The sequence below is a fragment of the Macrobrachium nipponense genome, chromosome 41 (genome assembly GCF_015104395.2).
Source record: "Macrobrachium nipponense isolate FS-2020 chromosome 41, ASM1510439v2, whole genome shotgun sequence".
Classification (NCBI taxonomy): Eukaryota; Metazoa; Arthropoda; class Malacostraca; order Decapoda; family Palaemonidae; genus Macrobrachium; species Macrobrachium nipponense.
Window position 1 is genome coordinate 9,236,000 of NC_061102.1, and position 22,382 is coordinate 9,258,381.

General features: G+C 45.9%; 1 protein-coding gene across 1 annotated transcript in view; it reads right to left on the minus strand.

Annotated features, from left to right (window-relative positions):
* Positions 1–22,382, minus strand: part of LOC135212491 (symplekin-like) — an 87,965-nt gene that overhangs the window by 48,897 nt on the left and 16,686 nt on the right. The window contains 1 exon segment of the mRNA XM_064245979.1: positions 5,171–5,367. Coding sequence (XP_064102049.1) covers positions 5,171–5,367 — 197 coding nt within the window.

Here is a 22,382-nt window from a genome sequence, read left to right on the forward strand (position 1 = left end):
TTCCGTTTGGTTGTTTCTCTTATAGTACTGAGGACCCTTCTTTTTATTTGCACTCGCAACTGGTTGCGTGTTTGTAGCATTTTGCTGTTGATTCCTCGAGTAGCAACGGTTATATGAATGAGTTGAACTATTGTGAATTGAACAAAAACGCGTCCGACAGTCTGAAATCATGTGACCTGGTCGTTTACAGTTATAACAAACCATCCCTGCAACTTGATTATTATTATGTACCACATTTACTTGTTGTGGCTTGTTCTCATTTTTTGCAAAAACTTGAATGAGCGAAGGATCTAGGTCGGTACATTTAGACATGTGTTTTTGATTTGTTTGTTTATACACATCTAATTCCGTACTGTCGGGCTGCAATTTTTTTTATCAAAACACCTTACTAACGCTTCAGGCAACATACAGTGATAGACGTAAGGTAGATCAAACGGATAAAATCTTTCACTTTGATTTTAGCACCCGCAACCACCCGGAGTTACTTAAAACTATCCTGATATTCATTTAGCCGTCCGGTCGGCAATTAGCGCCGCCGCTCGACAACATTGAGCTGAGTCATGGAGGCTTGGTTAAGGATATTTCTCAATGCCAATACTACATCTAAAGCCTCTTCACCCCCATACACGGCACGTAATCTAATTTGAACTCGTCCCATGTAAGCGCTTCTTGGAAAGAAAAACCCCCCTTAGATACGCACTTGCGTCGCCTTTCGCAAAGTCAACGAAGCTCTTGGCCTCCTGTAATTGTACTGCTGGGTCTGTGATGCTTTTTGCATTTAAAGAGCGTCTACAGATGAGATCCATGCCTCAACATTTTGAGGCAGGAACCCATTGACCCGACCTTGAAAAGGGACTATCGCTGACCTCGCGCTAACGAGAGTCACCACGTTGGGGTTGCCAGCCGGAGTAGTTGCCATTCGGCTTTCACTTTTTTCTTATCACTTCTATTCCTTGCAATCCTATCAAAATATCTATAAGAGTACACTCGACCACTACGTAAACGCATAAGCAATGTACTGTATAAGTGTGTATAATAATAGGAAAAAATCCCCCAAAAGATACAAAAATACAGATAATATGATAAAATATTATACGGAGAATTCCTGCAAGAAATGGTTAATGACAATTAGAAAAGAAAAAAAATTAATCTGCGGGCGAGAAACCTCGTAGTTGAAGATTGGTTCTGTAATGAAGGAAGATTAATATGGCGAACAACTCACCCCAAGAATACTGGACGATCGACTCTTGATGAACAACACTTCACTGAGGAAAAGACCTGAATAGATAAAAAATGGTACTTAGCTCCAGATTATATTGCGAAGGATTGTTGACATGGGATGACGTCTCAGTTCCTGTCCACGTCTCGCGTCGGAAGTCGTGATGACGGTCACGGCCTTCTCTCGGTGCACGATGCGCACCGAGAGAAGGCCGCTCCGTTGATGTTCGATGCTGCCCTCGTCCGGTGTAGATTCTCGAAGATAAGTGACAACAGTTGCTCAAACGTCAGTGTTAAATGCTTGTATTCCTCTCGATGAAGGACATAGTTGCGTCTTCATAAACTGTTGCGTTGATTGAAGATCCCGTTTCCTCTGTTTAGTTTGATGTTGAAGGTGGAAGTTAGTTCTTGTAGACCTTCGGTCGGCTGATATGGGTCTTGTTAATTATGTTCTTCGTTTATACGCTGCCACACTTCTAATGTCTTATCGCTTGGCGATAGACTTTTTGTGTTCTCCTTACGACTGTCATTCGTAAGTATTTTTTGTTCCTCTCATCTCCCTTGGATATACTTAGTAGAGAGGTTATTTCTTGACTAGAGGAGATGATTCAAACAGGCAAGTTGACAAGATAACAACTTTATTCTGTAACTCCATACTAGGAGATGCAGCTCGGTCGGACGACCGATATGTTTGATCGTTGGCGTGGAACTGCCATTCTAAAGCATCGCGTCGATAGCGGAACATTAGCTATCTAAGCAATTCATATAAAAACACATACGTAGTCCGCCGGCTCGGAAGTTACAAGTTTCCGGCGTAGGTTAACAGGTCAACCGCTTCCCATGGAAGTTGTTGTGCAAAGTTATCATAACATAAAAATGTGGACAAAGCTTTGAGCTAGATCAGGCTACTGCAGACAGCGCATAGCGTAATCTAGTCTGCTTTGGTCACGTAGAACCCTCCTAATGCCATGACCCCAGGTCATTGGTTTATATTTACAGATCTTGTATTATATATATATATATAATTATTACATATAGGCAGTCCCCGGGTTACGACGGTGTCAGCTTATGACGTTCCAAGGTTACGACGCTTGTCAATAGACGTTATTTCCAGGGTTACGACGCCTACAACGCTCATCTGGGAGATGAAATATGACACCAAAAATGCAAAATAATCAATATTTGAAGTTTTTTTGATGAAAAATGCCATAAGAATGCAGTTTACAGTGGGGCCTTGCTTAGTCACGGATCAGCAATCACGGATTCAGTTAATCACTTGGGTTTTTCCTCAGACCACTTCTCAACAGGCTATATACAGCATCGAGGGCTTGTCCGTTGTAGGCTAAGCCTCGTCCGGTTTCCGATAACCAGCAAATGCATGAACAGATTCACATTATGATATTAACTGACAATAAAGGTAATAAAACCATTCTCACCTTATATATTATTGGCATATCTTCATAATATTGTAGCCTATTCATGAAAATAATTCCACATCATTGACATCAACTTGTAGTTGAGCGGCCAGCAGAAATGTAAACATTGAGTTACACTTAACAGCAACCTTTGCCATTCTTAACCTTTTAGAAATGTTAATAGTAATAGTGTAATGACAGTAGTAATAACATTTAGGAAAACATTACTTTTCAATTCGAACTTCATTATTGTTTTGGTATAACTAATCAACTTCTCTGAACACTGCAGTCATACAAACGATAATTGTCATAGATTATTGTATTGTTGTTTGCGATCGGCGACGAAGCGTAAATGTAATAAAACCATTTTCACCTTATATATTATTGTCATATATTCATAATAAAACGCATATCTTCATAATAAAAAGCCTCTTCAAGGAATAATTCCTTAGGGAATGCATTTTTCAAAAGACAAAAGACACTTTACATGTTTACAGCATGCAATGATTACTTTATTTTGATGTGATTACATTAATTTTACAGTATGGTACTCTAAGCAGTACAGTAACTATTTTTTTTTTCATAAATGTATATGCATTCACGAAAAAAATACGTATGACAACCGTGACGTCACCAAACCTAGTCTCGTTGGAACATACTATTTTTACACAATGTGAGTGGATACACCGTTCTACAAACTACCGATGTATTTTTACGTAAGTATCCTCTAAATTCTGTCATAAATCACTTTACTTACTTTTTTTGTGGAGCCCAAATACTATGTATATCCCCGGGAAATTAACGAAATCTCGAATTTTATCACAGACCAAGATTCACTAATTACTATGTTTTCTTCTTTTCATGACTAAATGCATTTTTAGGATACACTCATTTAAAAATTTTTAAATACTATGAATGTAGATAGCAAAATCTCTCTCTCTCTCTCTCTCTCTCTCTCTCTCTCTCTCTCTCTCTCTCTCTCTCTCTCTCTCTCTCTCTCATCACTTATTACTGATCTATTATTCTGTGATTTACGAAACTGCTTCAATACAACTTTTATAGTTGACTCAATGAATTTCACATTATAACAGTATACAAAAGAATATCTTATCACTGTCCATGTTTCATTTCTTATCACCATAAAAATATTTAAAATACAAATTTCATTTTGTTATTCTCCAGCTAAGCTAGTAACAGTATTCTCGTCCCAAGCTGCTCTCTCAAGCTACTCAACAGTTACTCTCATCCCAAGCTGTTCTCTCTCTCTCTCTCTCTCTCTCTCTCTCTCTCTCTCTCTCTCTCTCTCTCTCTCTCTCAATGAAATATGAATTACTGTATCATAATATCATAAACTATTATGTACAAAGTTAAAAATAATAATAATTCCATTAATAAATTAGTTTCTTTTAGCAACTAAATTGTTTTCCAAAATAATTCCTTCGGTAATAAACGTGCATCAGCTGATTCTAAACGTAAACAAAAGACAAAAATAGATTTTTATTGCTGTATTTTGCTGTTTATACATTAATATTATAGTTGGGTGCTGTAATCATTACAGTAAATTGTTTTTTTATCATAAATATGTTCATTCACGAAATAGATATACTATGTACTTTTAGTTTGGTGCAGAGCCAAATCATGAAAATAGAAAGGAATTGTTAGGTAATTATACTTTTGTTTGCTGATCTGATGAAGGGGAAATTGAAGATAGGAAAGAATAAACTTTGAAACTGTGCTTGAATTTAGTTTAAGGTGATATTGAAGACTATTTGGTGCTTGAACTAAAGTAGGCAGTTTATAAACATTGAAATAGTGGTCTTGGGTGGGTTATTATAAAGTAGGCAGTTTACAGCAATTTTTTAGGGGGTACCAGGATAACACGGGTATTTACTTATCACGGGGTGGGGGTTCTGGGCCTATCCCCCGTGATTAACGAGGCCCTACTGTACATAGTTTTCAATACACCCAATGCATTAAAAGCAAGGTTTTTCTTAGGATTTTTGACGATGTTCCGGCTTACGACGATTTTCGGCTTACAACGCGTCTCAAGAACGGAACCCCCATCGTAACCTGGGGACCGCTGTATATATATATATATATATATATATATATATATATATATATATATATATATATAAAGATAAGCAATCTGTAATTATTTTAATATTTTGCAAAATAAAGCCAACATCATCATTATCTTTGGTATTAATTCACATCCCTCGATAAATCACATCACCACAATTTTTTTTTTACATCAGCTTTACCCTTTATGAGGTTGACATGAAATGGGAAAGGAGTTCTCTCTATTCTCCTTTGTATAATACAAACCTAACAGTAATACACAAGTGATATGATTACATCCAATTCGAACCCTAAATCTTATCCATTTCTATCATGTAATGCAATTAAGAAATGGTAACCTATGGAATAAGATATCATTACTACAGACTGCATATGTAAACTTAACATGAGAGCTGACTGACATTATAAAAATTTCCTTCAGTCTCTTATACTCCTAAACACACTGGTGTACTTACCATGCTTCTTCAATGAACCCAACAACAAATTTTCGAACATCCGAGTTGCGGTCAGTCTGAAAAGCGGCAACTTCTTCAAAAAAGGAGTCCAGAAGCTTTTGATCAAGATGAATTATAAGCTCTTGAACCTTGGCTAAATTTGCAATCTTCTCCTTCTCAGATGTCATAAAAGTAGCAGTGTTCAACAGCTCTACAACCTGTAACAATAATATTTTATTGAATCAAGTTACTGTACAAGGTTCTTGACTTTAAAACACACGCAAATGTCAACCCCTCATAGCCTTATTTTGTTATAAAACATGGTCTGATCTGGCTAATGACATTTCCACTAGTACTTGAGAAGAGTAGTTGGTACACAACTGGCTGGGGAGTGGGAGGAAGAGAAATTAGACTTTAGCTACAACAGAAATGTTAAAAAATTTTCATAAAATTAGCATCGCCATTATTAATAACCTTTCCTTGTTTCAATTATAGTCTTTTTTTCCAAGTACAGTATCAACTATTTCCTCTTACTAGGTGCAATGTTGTTTCCTAACCAGATTCTAAATTAAACAAGCAAATGGTTCACCACAGCCTAATATGTCATATTACTGTATAAAAAGGTACAGGTTTAGGTTATATCTAGCACTAGGATAAAAACTGACCCTCTTTGTAGACATGACTTTAAATGAGACTAACAGTGACACTTGACTTGTCATCAGACTATTACATACTTCAATGAATTCTAGTATAGGTCAGGTAAGGATGGGGTTGCCAGACATCCATGTTTAGTTAAGGACCTGGTGCCCTAGGTGAAACTAGGTTCAATTCTATGACTTTTATGGTGCTCAAGTCAGGTTAGGGGGAAGAGTGCCATGTAAGGAAATGGCAGCAAAGATCAAGTTACATTAGGTTAGGATGCATTCCTGTATTTTGAGTTATAATTTTTTGGGTTCATAGAGGGAAAAAAACCCTGGCTGGGTCAAGTTAGGTTAGGTTAGGAGTAAAGGTGCAGATGAGTTGTGCACGCTACTTGCGAAAGTCACTGCTTCAAAATATGCCAAAATTGGCTACTCTGTCATATTAATGGCCAGCCTAAAAGCAGATTAACGACACATTTCAACACTGATATAACCAAACATTCCCTTAACCTTTGGTGCCATGTCCTGACCTGTTAGGGGGATCTAGCTACTTGTGTCCGACATCTTAAAACTGTCTGAACAAGCATCGACGTATCCCAAGATTAGCCTGGAGGATATCATACATAGCAACTGTTCTGTGACATTACTTTGGACTTTAGATTAAGATGCATCCTGTACTTGTGCTTACATTTTTGTGTTTTAAAAATTTTTGGATGATTGGTACTACTATTGACACATACAAAAGATGTAAGGTTTGGTAAAAATGATATTGTTATGATATAATAAAGTTTCATACATACTTACCTGGCAGATATATACATAGCTAAGACTCTGTCGTCCCCGACAGAAATTCAAATTTCGTGCTACTCGCTACAGGTAGGTCAGGTGATCTACCGGCCTGCCCTGGGCGGCAGGACTAGGAACCATTCCCGTTTTCTATCATATTTTCTCTCTTCCACCTGTCTCCTGCAGGGAGGCTGGGTGGGCCATTAATCGTATATATCTGCCAGGTAAGTATGTATGAAACTTTATTGTATCATAACAATATCATTTTCATACAATCAACTTACCTGTCAGATATATACATAGCTGATTGGCACCCTTTGGTGGAGGGTAAGAGACAGCTACTTATGGAATAGACAGGTAAACAACATATGTTGTAGGTATAAATAAACCTTGGTTCCTACCTGATAGGTGGTAGACTTCGTGGGTGCTGCCAAGGAGTCTGCATCACCTCAAGAAACTTTAGCGAGATATATGATCTATGGCCAAGAGTTCTTGTGGGTCTGCCGATGGGGTCTTATCCGCTTACTCGGCAGAGCCTGAAAGGACTTTGTCAATGGGTGCTGATCCACTTATATGACAATACACCTTATGAAGGAGCACACAACCAATCCCGACCACCTGATCCTAACCACCGTGTTAGTATTAAAAATTGTTCCGAGTTATCCCCAAACTCTTCACAACAACCATAACTCAAAAACACATTACGCACACACAAATAATTTTCAAAAAAAAAAAAAAAAAAAAAAAAAAAAAAAAAAAATACTAATCTAATAAGATATCACAAGAGTTCCTTACTGAACAATAGTGACTGGCCGCCAGTGCGACGTCTTTGTCAGCAGAAAGTCTAGAACATATCTAATAGACTGTAAGTATAAATTAAGGATTGGTGTTAGCTCCTGTACCAGTATCGTATCCGCTGACACGAAAGGACCTATAGAAAAACAATTCTCATAGGTCACACGAACATCTCTCAAGTAGTGAGATGCAAATACTGAGTTGCCTCTCCAAAAAGTCGCTTCCAAGATGTTCTTTAGCGACATATTTTTATGAAACGAGAGAGATGTCGCTACTGCTCTTACTTCATGAGCTTTCACCTTTAGAAGTCGAAAAGCGTTGTCAGGACAGATCTTATGCGCATCTGTAATGACGCTTCTAACAAAGAACACTAGAGCATTCTTGGACATCAGTCTTGTGGGGTCTTTTACCGCGCACCAAAGACCTTGTGTCGAGCCCCCCATCTGTTGTTTTCTCTGAAGATAGAATTTCAGAGCTCTTACAGGACAAAGAGATCTTTCTGCCTCTCTCCCGACGAGACTTGATAAACCTTTAACCTCGAAGGTCCTAGGCCAGGGATTCTCATTTTTAGCCAGAAATAAAGCTTTAAACAAGCAAATGGCCGAGTCCCCCTTAAATCCTACTTTATCCTCTAGAGCATGCAGTTCACTAACTCTTTTTGCTGTGGCTAAAGCTAATAGGAACAAACATTTTCTAGTCAGGTCTCGAAAAGATGCCAGATGAGGAGGTTCGAACTTATCAGAGGAAAGGAATTTTAAAACTACATCAAGGTTCCAGCTAGGAGGAGCTGGCCCCGACGACTTCGTAGTCTCAAAGGATCTTATGAGATCGTGGAGATCCTTATTCTCTGTTAGATCTAGTCCTCTATTCCCGAAGACTGCAGAAAGCATACTTCCGTAACCCTTTATTGTGGGTACCGATAGATGCGAATCTTCCCTCAAGAATAATAAGAAATCAGCGATTTCCGTCACAGAGGTAGTGGAGGAGGACAACTTCTTAGACTTACACCACCTTCTAAAGACTTCCCACTTAGACTGATATACTCGTCTAGTGGAAGCTCTGCGGGCTCTCGCAATCGCGCTTGCAACTTTGCGAGAAAACCCTCTCGCTCTGACAAGTCTTTCGATAGTCGAAAGGCAGTCAGAGCGAGAGCGGGGAGGTTTTGATGATACCTCTGGAAGTGTGGTTGTTTGAGAAGATCCGTCCTTCTTGGGAGGGATCTGGGAAAATCTACTGTCCACTCCACCACCTCTGTGAACCCGTCTTGTGCTGGCCAAAAGGGGGCTATCAGGGTCATCTGTGTTCCTTCTGAAGCCACAAATTTCTTCAGAACTAGTCCCAGGATCTTGAATGGAGGAAAAGCGTAGACGTCTATGTGAGACCAGTCTAGTAGGAAGGCGTCTACCATCAGAGCTCTGGGATCTTCTACCACCGAACAAAATACCTCCAGTCTTTTGGAAAGGAATGTGGCGAAGAGATCCACATGGGGAGTCCCCCAAAGAGACCAGAGACTCTGACACTTCTGAGTGGAGGGTCCACTGTGTGTGAAGGACCTGGTTCCTCCTGCTGAGCCTGTCCGCCCTTACTCCCTGAATAAATCTCGTAAGCAGGGAGATATTCCTCTGGGAAGTCCAAAGCAGTAGGTCTCTTGCCAGTTCGTAAAGGAACAAGGAGTGGGTCCCTCCTTGTTTCCGAATGTAGGCCAAAGCTGTGGTATTGTCCATATTTACTTGAACAACTTGGTTCGATACCAAAGGTTCTAGTCTCTTTAGAGCCAGAGGTACGGCAAAGAGCTCCTTGCAGTTTATGTTGCCAGGACGCCTGCGCTGCTTCCCAGATGCCTGACACCTCTCTCGGCGGGCCTAAAGTTGCTCCCAACCTTTCTCCGACGCGTCGGAGTATAACACTAGGTTTGGGTTCTGAACCTTCAGGGAGATTCCCTTGTTCTCCTTCAATGGGGGCAACCACCATTCCAAGTGCGGCTTCATCTCCACTGAAATGGGAAAGGCGTCTGCTAGATTCCTGTCTTCCAACTCCAAGATCTCTTGAGAAAGAATTGAAGTGGACGAATATGCAGTCTTCCTAGAGGAAAGAACTGTTCGAGCGAGGAAAGGGTTCCCAGAAGGCTTAACCATTCCCTCGCCGACGTCCGTTCTTTCCTTAAGAAGAGAGACTTTCTCCAAGCCTCTCGCGAGTCTCTCTTGCGAAGGAAATACTTGAAAACCCCGAGAATCCATCTGAATCCCCAGATAGACTAAGTTCTGTCTGGGGGTCAGCTGCGACTTCTCGAGGTTCACGAGTAATCCCAACGACTTGATCAAGTTCATGGTCAGAATAAGGTCCTCCAAACACTGTCTCTCTAATCTGGCCCTGATGAGCCAGTCGTCCAGATACAGAGAGATATTCACACCTTCAAGGTGAAGAAACCTTGCCACATTCTTCATCAGGCTTGTGAAGACCTGAGGAGCTGTGGACAGGCCGAAAAACAAGGCCCTGAACTGAAAGATCCTTCCCTCCACCATAAAAACGGAGGTACTTCTTTCGACGAATGGTGAATCGGTATGTGGGAAATAGGCGTCCTGGAGATCCAGAGACACCATCCAATCTCCTTGGCGTAAAGCTGAAAGGACTGAGGCCGAAGTCTCCATGGAGAACTTCTCCTTCTGAACAAATTTGTTCAGAGCGCTGACGTCCAGTACTGGTCTCCAGCCCCCCCGAGGCCTTTGCAACGAGAAAAAGGCGATTGTAAAACCCCGGGGAGTTTTGATCCAGTACTAGTTCTATCGCTCTCTTGTCCCACATCTGATCCACCATTAGTCGAAGAGTATCCCTCAGTACAGGATCCCTGTATTGGCTGACAGTTCCCGCGGAGTTGACGTTAGGGAGGACTGTCGTGGAAAGGTATACAGTATCCTTTCCTTATCATGGACAAAGATGAGGCGTCCGTGCCTATACGTGCCCAGGCTTCCGCAAATTCTAAGAGCCTGGTACCTACTGGTGTTTGGAGGAGAGAAGCATCATTTACCTTTTTAAAGGGATGGAAGGCAGACCTACCTCTCTTCTCAGGAGCCTTCCTTCTTGAGGGTGCTCTGGAGGTAGGGCCTCCTCGAAAGGGCTGAACCGACGTACTCGGTCCTTTCTTTTCCACCGCAGTCGCAGGTCTCTTCTTCCTTGATGACTGGGTAAGAAGGTCTTGAGTCGCCTTCTCAGTTAATGATCGGGAAATGTCTTTCACTAACTGAGAAGGAAACAAAAAGTCTGATAAGGGAGAGTACAACAGTGCTGCTCTTTGAGAGTGGGAGACCGCTTTAGTCAAAAAAGCACTGAAGACTGTCCTCTTCTTAAGAAGTCCTGCTCCAAATAAAGAGGAGATTTCTAAAGAGCCATCTTGTACCGCCTTGTCGATACACGACAGTATACAAAGGAGAACTTCTGGGTCGAGTCCTTCTGGGTCGAGTCCTTCTGAATCATGGGCCTTCTTGGACATCACCCCAAGGGACCAATCTAAGAAGTTGAAAACTTCCAATACATGGAAGAGTCCCTTGAGGAGATGATCCAGTTCTGAAATGCCCCAAGTCACACGGGCAGAGTTCAATCCTTGTCTTCTTGACGCATCGACTAACGTCGAAAAGTCCGCTTCAGCCGAAGACGGAAGAGAAAGGCCCATATTCTCTCCCATCTGATACCAAATGCCCATTTTTCCAGCGAGTCTCGCTGGGGGAATGCAGAAGACCGTCCTGACCAGCTCCTTCTTCGAATCCATCCACGAATTCAAAGACTGAAGAGCCCTCTTCATAGAAATGGTGGGTTTCATTCTCAGAAAAGACGAAGACTTCTTCGCCTTTGCGCTCGAAAACAGAGAGCGCGGAGAAGGAGGAGTGGCAGGGGTTAAAGCGTCTCCATATTCTTCAAGAAGCAGGGCTGTCAAGACTTTGTAGCTTGACAGTCCTTCTCTTCCACGATTCTCGTCTTCTGAGTTCTCCTCCAACTCGGGGTCTAGAGGAGACTCCGTCGAAAAATCAGGACGTCTTTCCTCTAGGGGAGACAAACTCCTGATAGGTGAGGGACTAAGGGAGTGATAATCTCTCCTCTTCAAAGTTTGAGCTTTGTGAGAAGCTTCACGCTTGGCTGGCGCCACACGCTTAGGTGTCTCCTCATAAAAGGATGACGCCTCTCGTCCGCCGAGCGTCCTGGCTGACGCCTCGCGCTTGGCTGACTCCTCACGTCTGGATGACGCCTCGCGCCTGGAAGACGTCTCGCACTCAACTGGCGTCCTGGGTGGCGCCAAATACTTGGCTGGCGCCTCGTGCTTTGATGACGCTTCACGTCCGGAATGAGTCCTGGCTGGAGTCTCGCGTCTGGCTGATTCCATGCCTCTGTATGACGTCTCGTGCCTGGAAGACGCCTCACGTCTAGCTGGCGTCATGTCTTGCACTTCGTGTCTGGTATATGCCTCTCTCGATCTCGATCTAGACAGAAAAACTTCTTCAACATGTTTGGAAGACGAAGCTTCATGTCTGAAAGACGCCTCGCGTTTGGCAGGAGAGAGAGGACGAGACTTCTTGATCGGAAGAGAAACGTCCTTCTTGCGAGGAGGATCTCTAGCCAAAAACTCCACCAATGAGGCGAGCTGTTCTTGGACAGCAAGAAGAATTTTCCTTGAAGCTTCTCCCACGTCTTCTTCAATGGGAGGAGAAGGAGAATTCGAAGGCGAGCGATCCGCTACGTCCATGTAGGGAGGCGTTGACGCAACCTTCGCCTTTTTGATTGAAGAGGGAGCTTCATCTGAGAAGCGCTCTGGGCTTGAATTGAAATCAGGTTCTCTAAAATGCCTTTTCAGTGGCCTGGAAAGGTCCGAATCCTTCCACCCTTGTTTAGGTGAAGGAGAGGGAGAGGAAGAGAAACACTCTCGCAAGCCGCTTTTTCTAAAGCGGTCCTGAGCAGCCTGAAGCGAAACAGAGCCTGCTGAAGGGACGTCTGACCGTTGGGGATTCCCCACGACCTCCTTAAGGCTTTCGACTTTCCTTCTCCTCTGGGCATGGGAGCTTGGAAGCGGTCTAGGCCTGGGAGCGTCGCAGAGACGATCAAACGACCCCTCCACAACACTGGGAGCACTCACTTCACTAAACACTTCACTTTCACTATCCTTACCTTGTAAGACCGCCATTTTGGACTTCATCTTAGAGATAGTAGCCTTCAAATCGGCAATTTCAGAGGCCGATTCTGAAAGTAAAGCTTGTGAATTATTCGACACAGAGGGAGAATCAAAATCATTAAGGTTAGAGATAGGGTCAATAAAAGGCTCAATAGGCCTTGTACTCACACTCTTCAAACGTCTAACTCTATCCCTCTCTAACTTCCTCAAATAAGAAGTTAGTCTTCCATTCTTCTGCATTCAACCCCTCACATTCATGACAGGTATTAGTAGAAGAACATTCAAACCTCCTACATTTACGACATACAGTGTGAGGATCAACCGAAGCCTTCGGTATCCTCACCTTGCAGCCTACATTCACACACATTCTCACACTCACATTTGAGTCAGACATACTGAGAAAAGTAAAAAAGCAAGTCCAAATTCAGTCCACAGTAGCGAATGCCAAAAACCACGATCCAGATACGTCACCAAAAAGCCGAGAAACGATGATCAAAAGGTTGAAATAGGAATCTAAGTCAGGAGGTAGTAACAACAATGTTGATACCACCGGCGACAGAGAAAATATGATAGAAAAGGGGAATGGTTCCTAGTCCTGCCGCCCAGGGCAGGCCGGTAGATCACCTGACCTACCTGTAGCGAGTGGCGCGAAATTTGAATTTCTGTCGGGGACGATGGAGTCTTAGCTATGTATATATCCTACAGGTAAGTTGATTGTATGAAACTCCTAAATACTACCACAGCCTCATTTCCACCATAAGCTGACCAAAATATATATAACATCTGTTTATGTTAATGGTATTTATTGTATTTATGTCTTTACGTTCATCCCCAAGAGGCTGGTACTAACCAGTGCTAATTTTGCAAATAAACTGATACTAGTGATCTAATTAGAGAGGTGCACTAGGTTCATAGTCTGCAGTTTTACCTAGGTATTTTTTGACTGTTTAAATTGTGAATTAATACCTTCTGAAAATATCGTTTCCCTTATTTTAGTTTTCAATCAACCGTAAACCAGTGTCCAACTCGGGTCTCCCGTAGGCTAAGGTATTTGTCAAGTACAGGGTAAGGGGGACGAAAAACCATAAAAATGGGGGTTTGCATCACTGGTAAACGTTACACATCTAAATAGGTAACCTAAATATTAAATAGCTCATAGGGAAAATATTTGGCTTAGAAATTTCCTCATAGGCTAGTTCAGTTTTAACCGGGAACCTTAAAATTAAATTTGCTGAAAGCTGCGTCCTCAGACGGCCTAACTGGCACCTAACCATCACAGTAAACCAACCAAATATGAAAGGAGCAAAAGCTAGGTACCAAACCAGTCACATCATATAGGGTAAACAATCATGGACGATCCATCGTCCTCACGCTGGCTGGGTCTTATTCACTCGATATTTAATTGGTGAAACAAGAATACAATTACAACTTTAAGCATACCATTCAAAAGATTGAAGTTTCGTCAACATAATGTGACATATGAAAGCCCCATACGAACTAAAATAAGCATGTGACGCTCTTCGTAAAATATGTTTTCAAGGCAGTTTTGAAATTCAATATGGCGGCTATCGTCAGGCTGGCCAGTCTAACCATGGACAATCCACCATCTTTCCCAGCCTTCCCAGCACTCATTTGAACAATGTTTGCGTATATATGTAACGTTTATTGATCTTACTCAAGATTGCAGTTGTAATCAGCACATAAAATGACAATTTGTCCAAAATTGCATTTTTCCTAACTTATACAAACCTGAGGTCTTTTACAATAGGAAGGTACTAGCGGCAGCTGGATAGGTCGTAAGCTTCGAACAAGGGGTTCGGTAGTTAACTGCTTGTCCGACAGGCGCGCGCAGCGCTACTGGGAGGTAAACAAATCACTTTTGCTTTTGGCCCAAGCAAAAACTGCAGAGTGAGGGGTGGCATGAGGTGGGGCTATGTGTAAAAGGACCTCAGGTTTGTATAGTTAGGAAAAATGCAATTTTGGACAAATTGTCATTTGTTCCGACACGGCATACAAACCTTCGGTCCTTTTACAATAGGAAGACTCACTTCTTGGTGGGTGGAATCTGAGTCTTTTGTGAACAGACTGGTGTTCGCCCAACCTTGGAAGCCTCCCTGGTCGTAAGAGCGAGGGAGGGATCCAAGCCTCTGTCCGATTGATCGGGGTGTGCACCGCAGGAATCAATGGTCAGACCTTCTGGACCGACAGTACTAAGAGAGAGGCAAGCGTATCTCTTCGTACCAGCAATGTAAGAACTTGTTCCTGTACAGGAGCAAAGATAAAGTCATGGTTTGACTCTATTGTAAGGCATCCACCTTCGCCCACCCCCCCTTTTGAGAAGGAAAAGTGGTGGAATATTCTGCTTTTCCGTATCCCCTAGTGAAAGGGGATTATGGATGGGGCTCTGTCATATAGATCACCGGCATCTCGTCCTTATCCAAGCAGGGTAATGACCGTATCCCTCTACCCACAGGTAGAGGGGTAGAAAAAGATAGAAATAGAAGCCAGTCACTTTCTCATTCACCTATCTATTCATACAGTCACACCAGGACTCGATGCTGTTCAGCCTGCTAGGGTCTGGGTTAGCTAGACGACGTGTTGAGCAGCCACCACGGGTCCCTAAGGAAACCGATCCAAGGACCTATGGGCAATATCCAAGAGGTATAAGGAAGGTGCCGGTGGTCTGGTTTGTACCAGACCCCTGCCTTCCATACCTGCGCCACGGAGAAGTTCTTACGAAACGCCAACGAGGGGCCAATACTTCTGACTTCGTGAGCTCTCGGACGGGACGTACGGATGTCGTCACTACCCATCAGCCTCATACGCCCTCCTGAAGACCTCACGCAGCCAGGACGAAAGAGTGTTCTTGATACTTCTTTCTTGGTGACCCCGTTGCTAACGAAGAAGGCGTCGACACTCAGGCCCGAGGTGTCGAGTTCTCTTCAGATAGCGCCGTAGCGTCCTCCCAGGACAAAGCAGCATCTCATCCACATCATTATCTGCATGAAGTTCCCGTACTCTCTTCGCCGATGCCAGGTCCGCAGAAGAGGGTCTTGTGAGTTCCCTGGGTTGGCAAGACCTTTGGAGGCTGCTCTTAAGCAAGGAGATCTCGAACGAGTTCGAGATGTCCAATCCCGTCAGTTTCAGGACGAGCGTCAAGGCGGCTCTGTATCTTTGACTGTGGGAACTTAGAGGAGCTTCCTCGGCGAAGAAAAACGAGGGAAAACGCTACCTGCTGAAGAGTGGCTCTGAGAGGAGATAGGCCCCGTCTACGACACCAACCACAGAGACGGCCGACTTCCCCTGGTACACAGCTGCAGAGGACTGACGGACGTTTCCAGCCATCTCTGTTGCTGCGCTACGAAAAAAAAAGAAAAAAGCTTCTCGTCGTTCGCAAGAGATGGTGGATAACAGCCAGCCGTGAAGACGTAGGGGACTGGACTGCTCGGTGGTACCGCTCGACGTGTGGCTGGGCGAGAAGGTTGTGCCAATGGGGAATTTCTCTCCGGTTCTCTTGCGAGAAGAGCCAGCAGGCCCTCCGGATACCAAATGGCCTGTGGCCATTTGAGGGAGCCATCAGGAATCATCCTGAGATTCGGGCATGACCAGTGCTCGACTGATCACCTTGCGAATCAGGCTGAACGGGGGAAAGGGGAAAAGAAAGGCATAGGCGAAGAGGTTGTCCCACGGGTGTTGAAGAGCGTCCTCTGCAGTTCTGCCCATGGATCCGGCACGGCCGAGAAGAACACCTGGAGCTTCCTGTTGTGCCGGATGGCTGAACAGAATCCTCGACTGGTCGCCGCCACAGGTCGAAGAGCCTTTCCGCCACGTCCTGGTGTAGAGACCATTCGGTCCCTATCACCTGATCCCGACGGCTGAGCGTGTCTGCTACTACATTCCTTCCCTGGACTGTAGCGTGCCGACAGCTCTATTGAGTGCGCCTCGGCCCACTCGTGCACCTGCCGAGTCAACTGATACAACGGGAGAGACACTAGGCCCCCCCCTGTTTTGTTGACGTAAGCCACCACCGTGTTTGTTTACGTCATCACACCACCTAGAGTCCCATCAAGCGGTCCTGGAACTCTTGTAGAGCGAGGAACGCTGCCTTGAGTTTCAAGTACATTGATGTGAAGGTGCTTGTCGTTCTCGTACCACAACTCCTGAAGTCCGGCAACTCTTCCAGGTGTGCGCGCCCCATCCCTCGGAATCGATCGTCTGAGAGCAGCTGCATGTCCCGGGGGAGAGTGCGCAGAGGCACTCCTCTTAAGGGGTTCCTGTCGTCCAGTCATCCCGGCTAGGTCCTGCCTCACCTCCTGTGTCCGTGACAATGAAAGCTTGGGGGATCCGTCGCCTGTGACCAACTCTCCTTCAGTCTCCCTGAAGAGACCGCAGGTGAAGACGCCCGTTAGGGACTGGCTTCAGTGACGAGTGTCACGACTTGCATGGCTGAGCTACCTGTTCCTGCGAGACACGAAACTGGTGCTGCCTCCCTGAATCTGCTGATCCGCGAGTCTGCGGGGAAGACTCGCCCTGCTACCGTGTCGATCCGCATACCCAGGTACTTCATCCTCTGCTTGTGCTCGAGATCGGACTTTTCGAAGTTCAGAACGATCCCCAGATCGCGACAGAACTCGAGCAGTCGATCCCTGTCCTGTAGCAACTGCGAGCGGTAGCTCGCCAGGACTAACCAATCGTCGAGATACCCCATCAGACGTATCCCGTGCGAATGGGCCCAAGCAGACACCAGAGTGAACACTCGCGTGAACACCTGTGGGGCGGTTGAGAGACCGAAGCAACAAGTGGCCTGAGCTGTACACCGTCCCGTCGAGGATGAAGCGGAGGTACATTCTGGAGGACTGATGAATGGGTATTTGTAAATACGCATCCTTCAAGTCCACTGAAAGCATGTAATCGTTCTCCCTGATAGAGTCGAGCACTGCGCGTGCCGTCTCCATCGTGAACCGGGTCTGGCGAACCAACCGGTTCAGGGGAGAGAGATCTATCACCGGGCGCCAGCCTCTCGTAGACTTTCCACCAGGAAGAGTCGGCTGTAAAAGCCCGGTGACTGATCCGTGCCGATTTCTACAGCTCTCTTGCTCAGCATGGTCTTGATCTCCTGTCTCAATGCTACGTCCTTCGATGCCCCTGGAACGTACGCCATGCTGTTGGGACCGGGTTGGAGGTGAGGGGGGGTGACCGAGATTCGAAGGTTAATAGATCTCCCTCCCGAAAGAAGGACATCTACAATCCAGGTCTCGGCGCCGTGGCGCTGCCAAGTTGCCCAATGGCTGGCGGCACGCACCCCCCCACTTCCGGCAGCAGGTGAGGGGGAACGCCGTCCTTCCACTGTGAACGTCGTCTGGGTGGGGCTAATCGACACCTGACAGGAGAGAGCCGATACCGCTCCGACTCATTCCAGTCCTCGTCGAGGTCGAAACCTCAGGAGGACCGAGAAGGGGTATTTAAATACGGTGTCCGAAGACACGTAGAAACGCCTCTGTCGCAGTAGAGGAGGTGAAGTAGCTTGTTTCGACCGTCCAGAACTGAGAGAGCCTTCTTGTCCGGAGACGAGAGACTACCTGGTTCAACCCAGTCGGCAAGCTCCGATCGCGGCAGAACCACCGTCGATTTGGGTTCCCTCTCGGGCCCCAAAACGACTCGAGCCGAGACGTGGCTCTGCTGGTGGGAGCGGCGATCCTTCCCCGAGATCATTGTGCTGACGAATCAGCGCCGTAACCTCGACAAAGTCCCTCTGGATCTCGGAAGTCACAGCATCTTGCAGAGTGGGACCGTTAAGCCCTTCGAACAAGAGCATATTCCGAGAACCTTCCTCCTCCAAGAAGGGGGAACAGCGACAGCCCTCTCGGTCTTCCCCATCCACTTGCGCATACGTCCTGGCCGGGTCCAAGAACCGTGCCTGGCACGTAGGTTGTGGTGGGATCATGAGGGGCGCACCCCTCACGATCACTCTCAATCACCTCGTCCTCCCGGTGTAACCCGAGGAGGTTGAAGGTACGGGAGAGGCAGACCTGACGCTCCCTCATTGCTCGCTGGCAGCACCAGCAGGCTTTGAGGGCTGCAGGCGATCGTCAAAACCGCGGTGGCGATCGAGCTGCAGGCCTGGTCGAACCGTCTCCTGTGGAGAACGGCTGGACTGAGCACAGCGGCCCCGATCTCGAGTATCAGAAGAGCTGGTGCTGGTTGCCGTACCCGGTCGCTTTCTGTGAGAGCGACGGTCAGGCGACCTGCAGGCTCCACTGTCACAGTGAGACCGGTGCTTGTCCTCACGGCACGTCACGTCGCTGGTTCCAGCCGTGGCTGGCACCGGCGAACAACGGGAGGACCTCTTCCCAGCCTCAGCCCGTGGTCGGTCGTGGACCGTCACGTCCCCGGGTAGCCAGCTGTTCGCCGCGAGAGTGAGAGCTGGTCTGGTGAGAGTCGCATAAGCGGCTGTCACCAGTCTTCCGCCCCGTGCCGTTGAACCTGACGCTGAGCGGACTCAGAGGTCTGGTTCCTGGCTGCACGGTCGCTGTAGGCGACCGTACACTCGGTACCTCCCGCGAACGAGAGGCCGAGACGGACCCTGATGCAGTGGCAGAACCACTGACACCAGGCGAGGAAGTACCGGTGTAGCCGGTACCCCTCTGGTCCCCGTAGTCGTCTTCCTTGCGGAAGAAGAGACGGGCCCCGTTCCCGAAGGAGCAGGAGGACCAGCGGAAGGAACCCTCCCGTCCCACCGAGGTGAGACGGGGTCCCGAGAATCTCCCGAGGGAGACTTCTTAGGAGGGAGGAGGCAACCTTCTTCTTCCTCGGCTGTGAAGCCTTCCAGAAGTCGAAGGGGAAGAGGCGGCAGCCGACGACGATGAAGAAGATGAGACGACGACGACGACACCTTCCTCCTCTTCTTCGTCAGCTTCCTCAGGACAGACGTAAGATCTGCTATCCAGGGCGGAGCCGGGCTGCTGTAGCCGAAGCCACAGGGCCCGGACGCACCGTACAGACAGACCAAAGTCTGGGGTAGTAACCACCACGAACAGGGACGACATCAGCAGGTATGGGCATCTCAGGAACAGCAGGCACAGCCAGCACAGCATCGGTAGGGACAGGGACAGCCAGGCAGACCAGCAGCAAACGGGCAGCACGGGCAGGGACAGCCAGCGCAGCAACGGGCAGCCACAGCCCATGCATGGACAGTCAGCCCAGAATCGGCAGGTACGGCAGGCAGCACCGGAAACACAGGAAGTGGAGCAGCAGCCAGCAACATCCTGGTACTGGTGGCAGGTCCAGGGGCGAGCTCTAGGGCAGCGGAAGTGTGGTCGCTGCAGCGCGGCAACCACGAGCGGCGGCGGCACGCCCCCCTCTCGGTACGGCGAACGGCACTTCACAGCGGCTGTAGGCAAGACTGTTACCACGTGAGGCGAGTACACCAGGTGAGGAGGGACGTCGTCACCTGGTTGCGTGGTCACCACTCCATGGGTGACCGCAGTAGGCCCCAGACATAGAACCGCAGCCCCTGGACACTAGCACGCCCTGCAAATGGAAGGACGCGCCCATACCTCACAAGGTCACCCTCGTGGCAGTAGCACCTGCGGAAATAACAGTAGTAGCGATTATGTGGGGGGGAAGTCCCCTCGCGCGGGGGGGTGAGCCTCTCCGAACAAGTGGAAGACCCCTAATACATTGTACATCGGGCACGAGCGCCCTCACCCCCGCGCTCGACGGATCGGGCGAGGAGAAGAACGCCGATAACCTCCCCCCCCCAAGGGGAAGGGCCATCTTGAGAGCTGAGCGGGGGGGGGGGGGTTCTCGTTCCCCACCCCCGCACAGTACCCATGTACCCAACAACAATATAAGAGCCCGAGAGCAATCGTGCCATCGGCCCGAATGCAAGGGCATAAGGATCAATTCCCTGACTGAGCGGAACTTGAACCAAATAAATATTGATGCAATCAATAATAAGGAATAAAATGAAATGCATCTTGCATACGATTCACTTCACAATGAATAAGCTCGGATCGAGCGCATTTGCACCCTAGTACCGAGCGCAAGGGTGAAAGGATCAATTCCTTACCTTTATGGATCAAGGTTTCTGGAAACCTTGATCCATAATGAATTGATGCAATCAAAAAATATATGAAAATGAAAAGACTACTGCGCGTTGCGATTTCACTTCATACAATAAAAAGGGGAAGGATCAATTCCGGGAATAGCGGAAACATTGATCCCAGTAAACAATGCAATCTCAATAAAAAATGCAAAATGAAAAAGAACTGCACTTGCGATTTCACTTCATTCAAAATAAAAAGGGGGAAGGATCAATTTCCGGGTAAGCTCGGAAACTGATCCAAAATGAGTATTGCTACAATCAAAATAATATATGAAAATGAAAAGAATACTGTACTTGCGATTCCACTTCCATACTGAATAAGTTTCCGTGCCGAGCGCATTCGTTCGGCAACGGGCATACAGGTCAAAAAAATATAAATGAAAAGAGCACTTACTTACGATTTTCATCTACACATTTCCAACCCAATCTACGCTCAGGAGCGAGCTCCCGCCCTCGGCACCGAGCATACACAATACGAGGATCATTTCTGGGAAAATGAATTCCCGCACTTACGCCCTTCAGTCCGGCACTCGGGTAATCGGAGGGCGGTGGTGGACACCAAGATCCTTTAATTCACAATTGAATTCAATGAAATGATTGTACTTACAATTCAGTTTCACTAGATAATTAGAAAAAGAAAAAAACACAATCATGCGAAAGCAAACGACGATGAAGCGGGCAGAGACGAATATACACGTCCACATGCCAGCAGGCCGAAAGCAAAAGTGATTTGTTTACCTCCCAGTCGCGCGCGCGCGCCTGTCGGACAAGCAGTTAACTACCGAACCCCTTGTTCGAAAGCTTACGACCTATCCAGCTGCCGCTAGTACCTTCCTATTGTAAAAGGACCGAAGGTTTGTATGCCGTGTCGGAACAAACAACACTTTGTTGCCTATATTAGTGAAAGTATGAAACTTGTTATTCCCGGGGTCATGGTTAGAACTGAATTCATTTTTACCTTGTAATTGGTGGTTTTATCCTTACTGCCATCACAACTGAAACTCCACAGTGCTTATTTGATTGTAATTATACACATTATTGGTTTTAATCCACTCCAAATTGCACTAGAACCACGTTGCTGTTCCTGGTTCCTAAGAGCTCGCTCCACAAACACAGTTATGAGAAGCAGATGACAACGCTGTTTATGAGGTGCAAAGCTTTATTCCCTTAATTGTTTAATTTACTCATTATCTAGTTTAACTTTACTTTACTACAAAATGTTTATTTAATTCATGCATATTATCCCTTTTTTCCAACCAAATTTCCCCAAAAATTACAGATATTTTTAAAGTAGATACAATCCAATGTTTCTAACCTTGTTGTACATCTGGCTGCCGAAAACCATCGTGGAGCAGACGACGGATTAGTGGATTATAATTTCTTTTTTTTTGCTAGCACTTTTCATTGATTCAAGTCTATATTAGTATTTTGATTTTTTATAATAACTGTATGCCAGAAATAAATGTAACTTTTAATGTTTGCATGCTAAGAATGGCAAAATCATCGTTGCCACATTAGTGGAGCTTCATACATATGCCAATGCATTATTATAAACTGTTTCCATGAATTCTAGTAGTCATAGTCATGCAATAATGATAAAATTGCTTTAATATTTATGTATATATACTTCCAATACATAGGCTAATTTCACCAATTTCCAAGTTTTGTGTAAGTCTTATACCCAGTTTGGAGGGTGAACACATACCAATTGGCAACAGAGAGTGAGAAGGGAAGGTGAAAGAAGGAAGA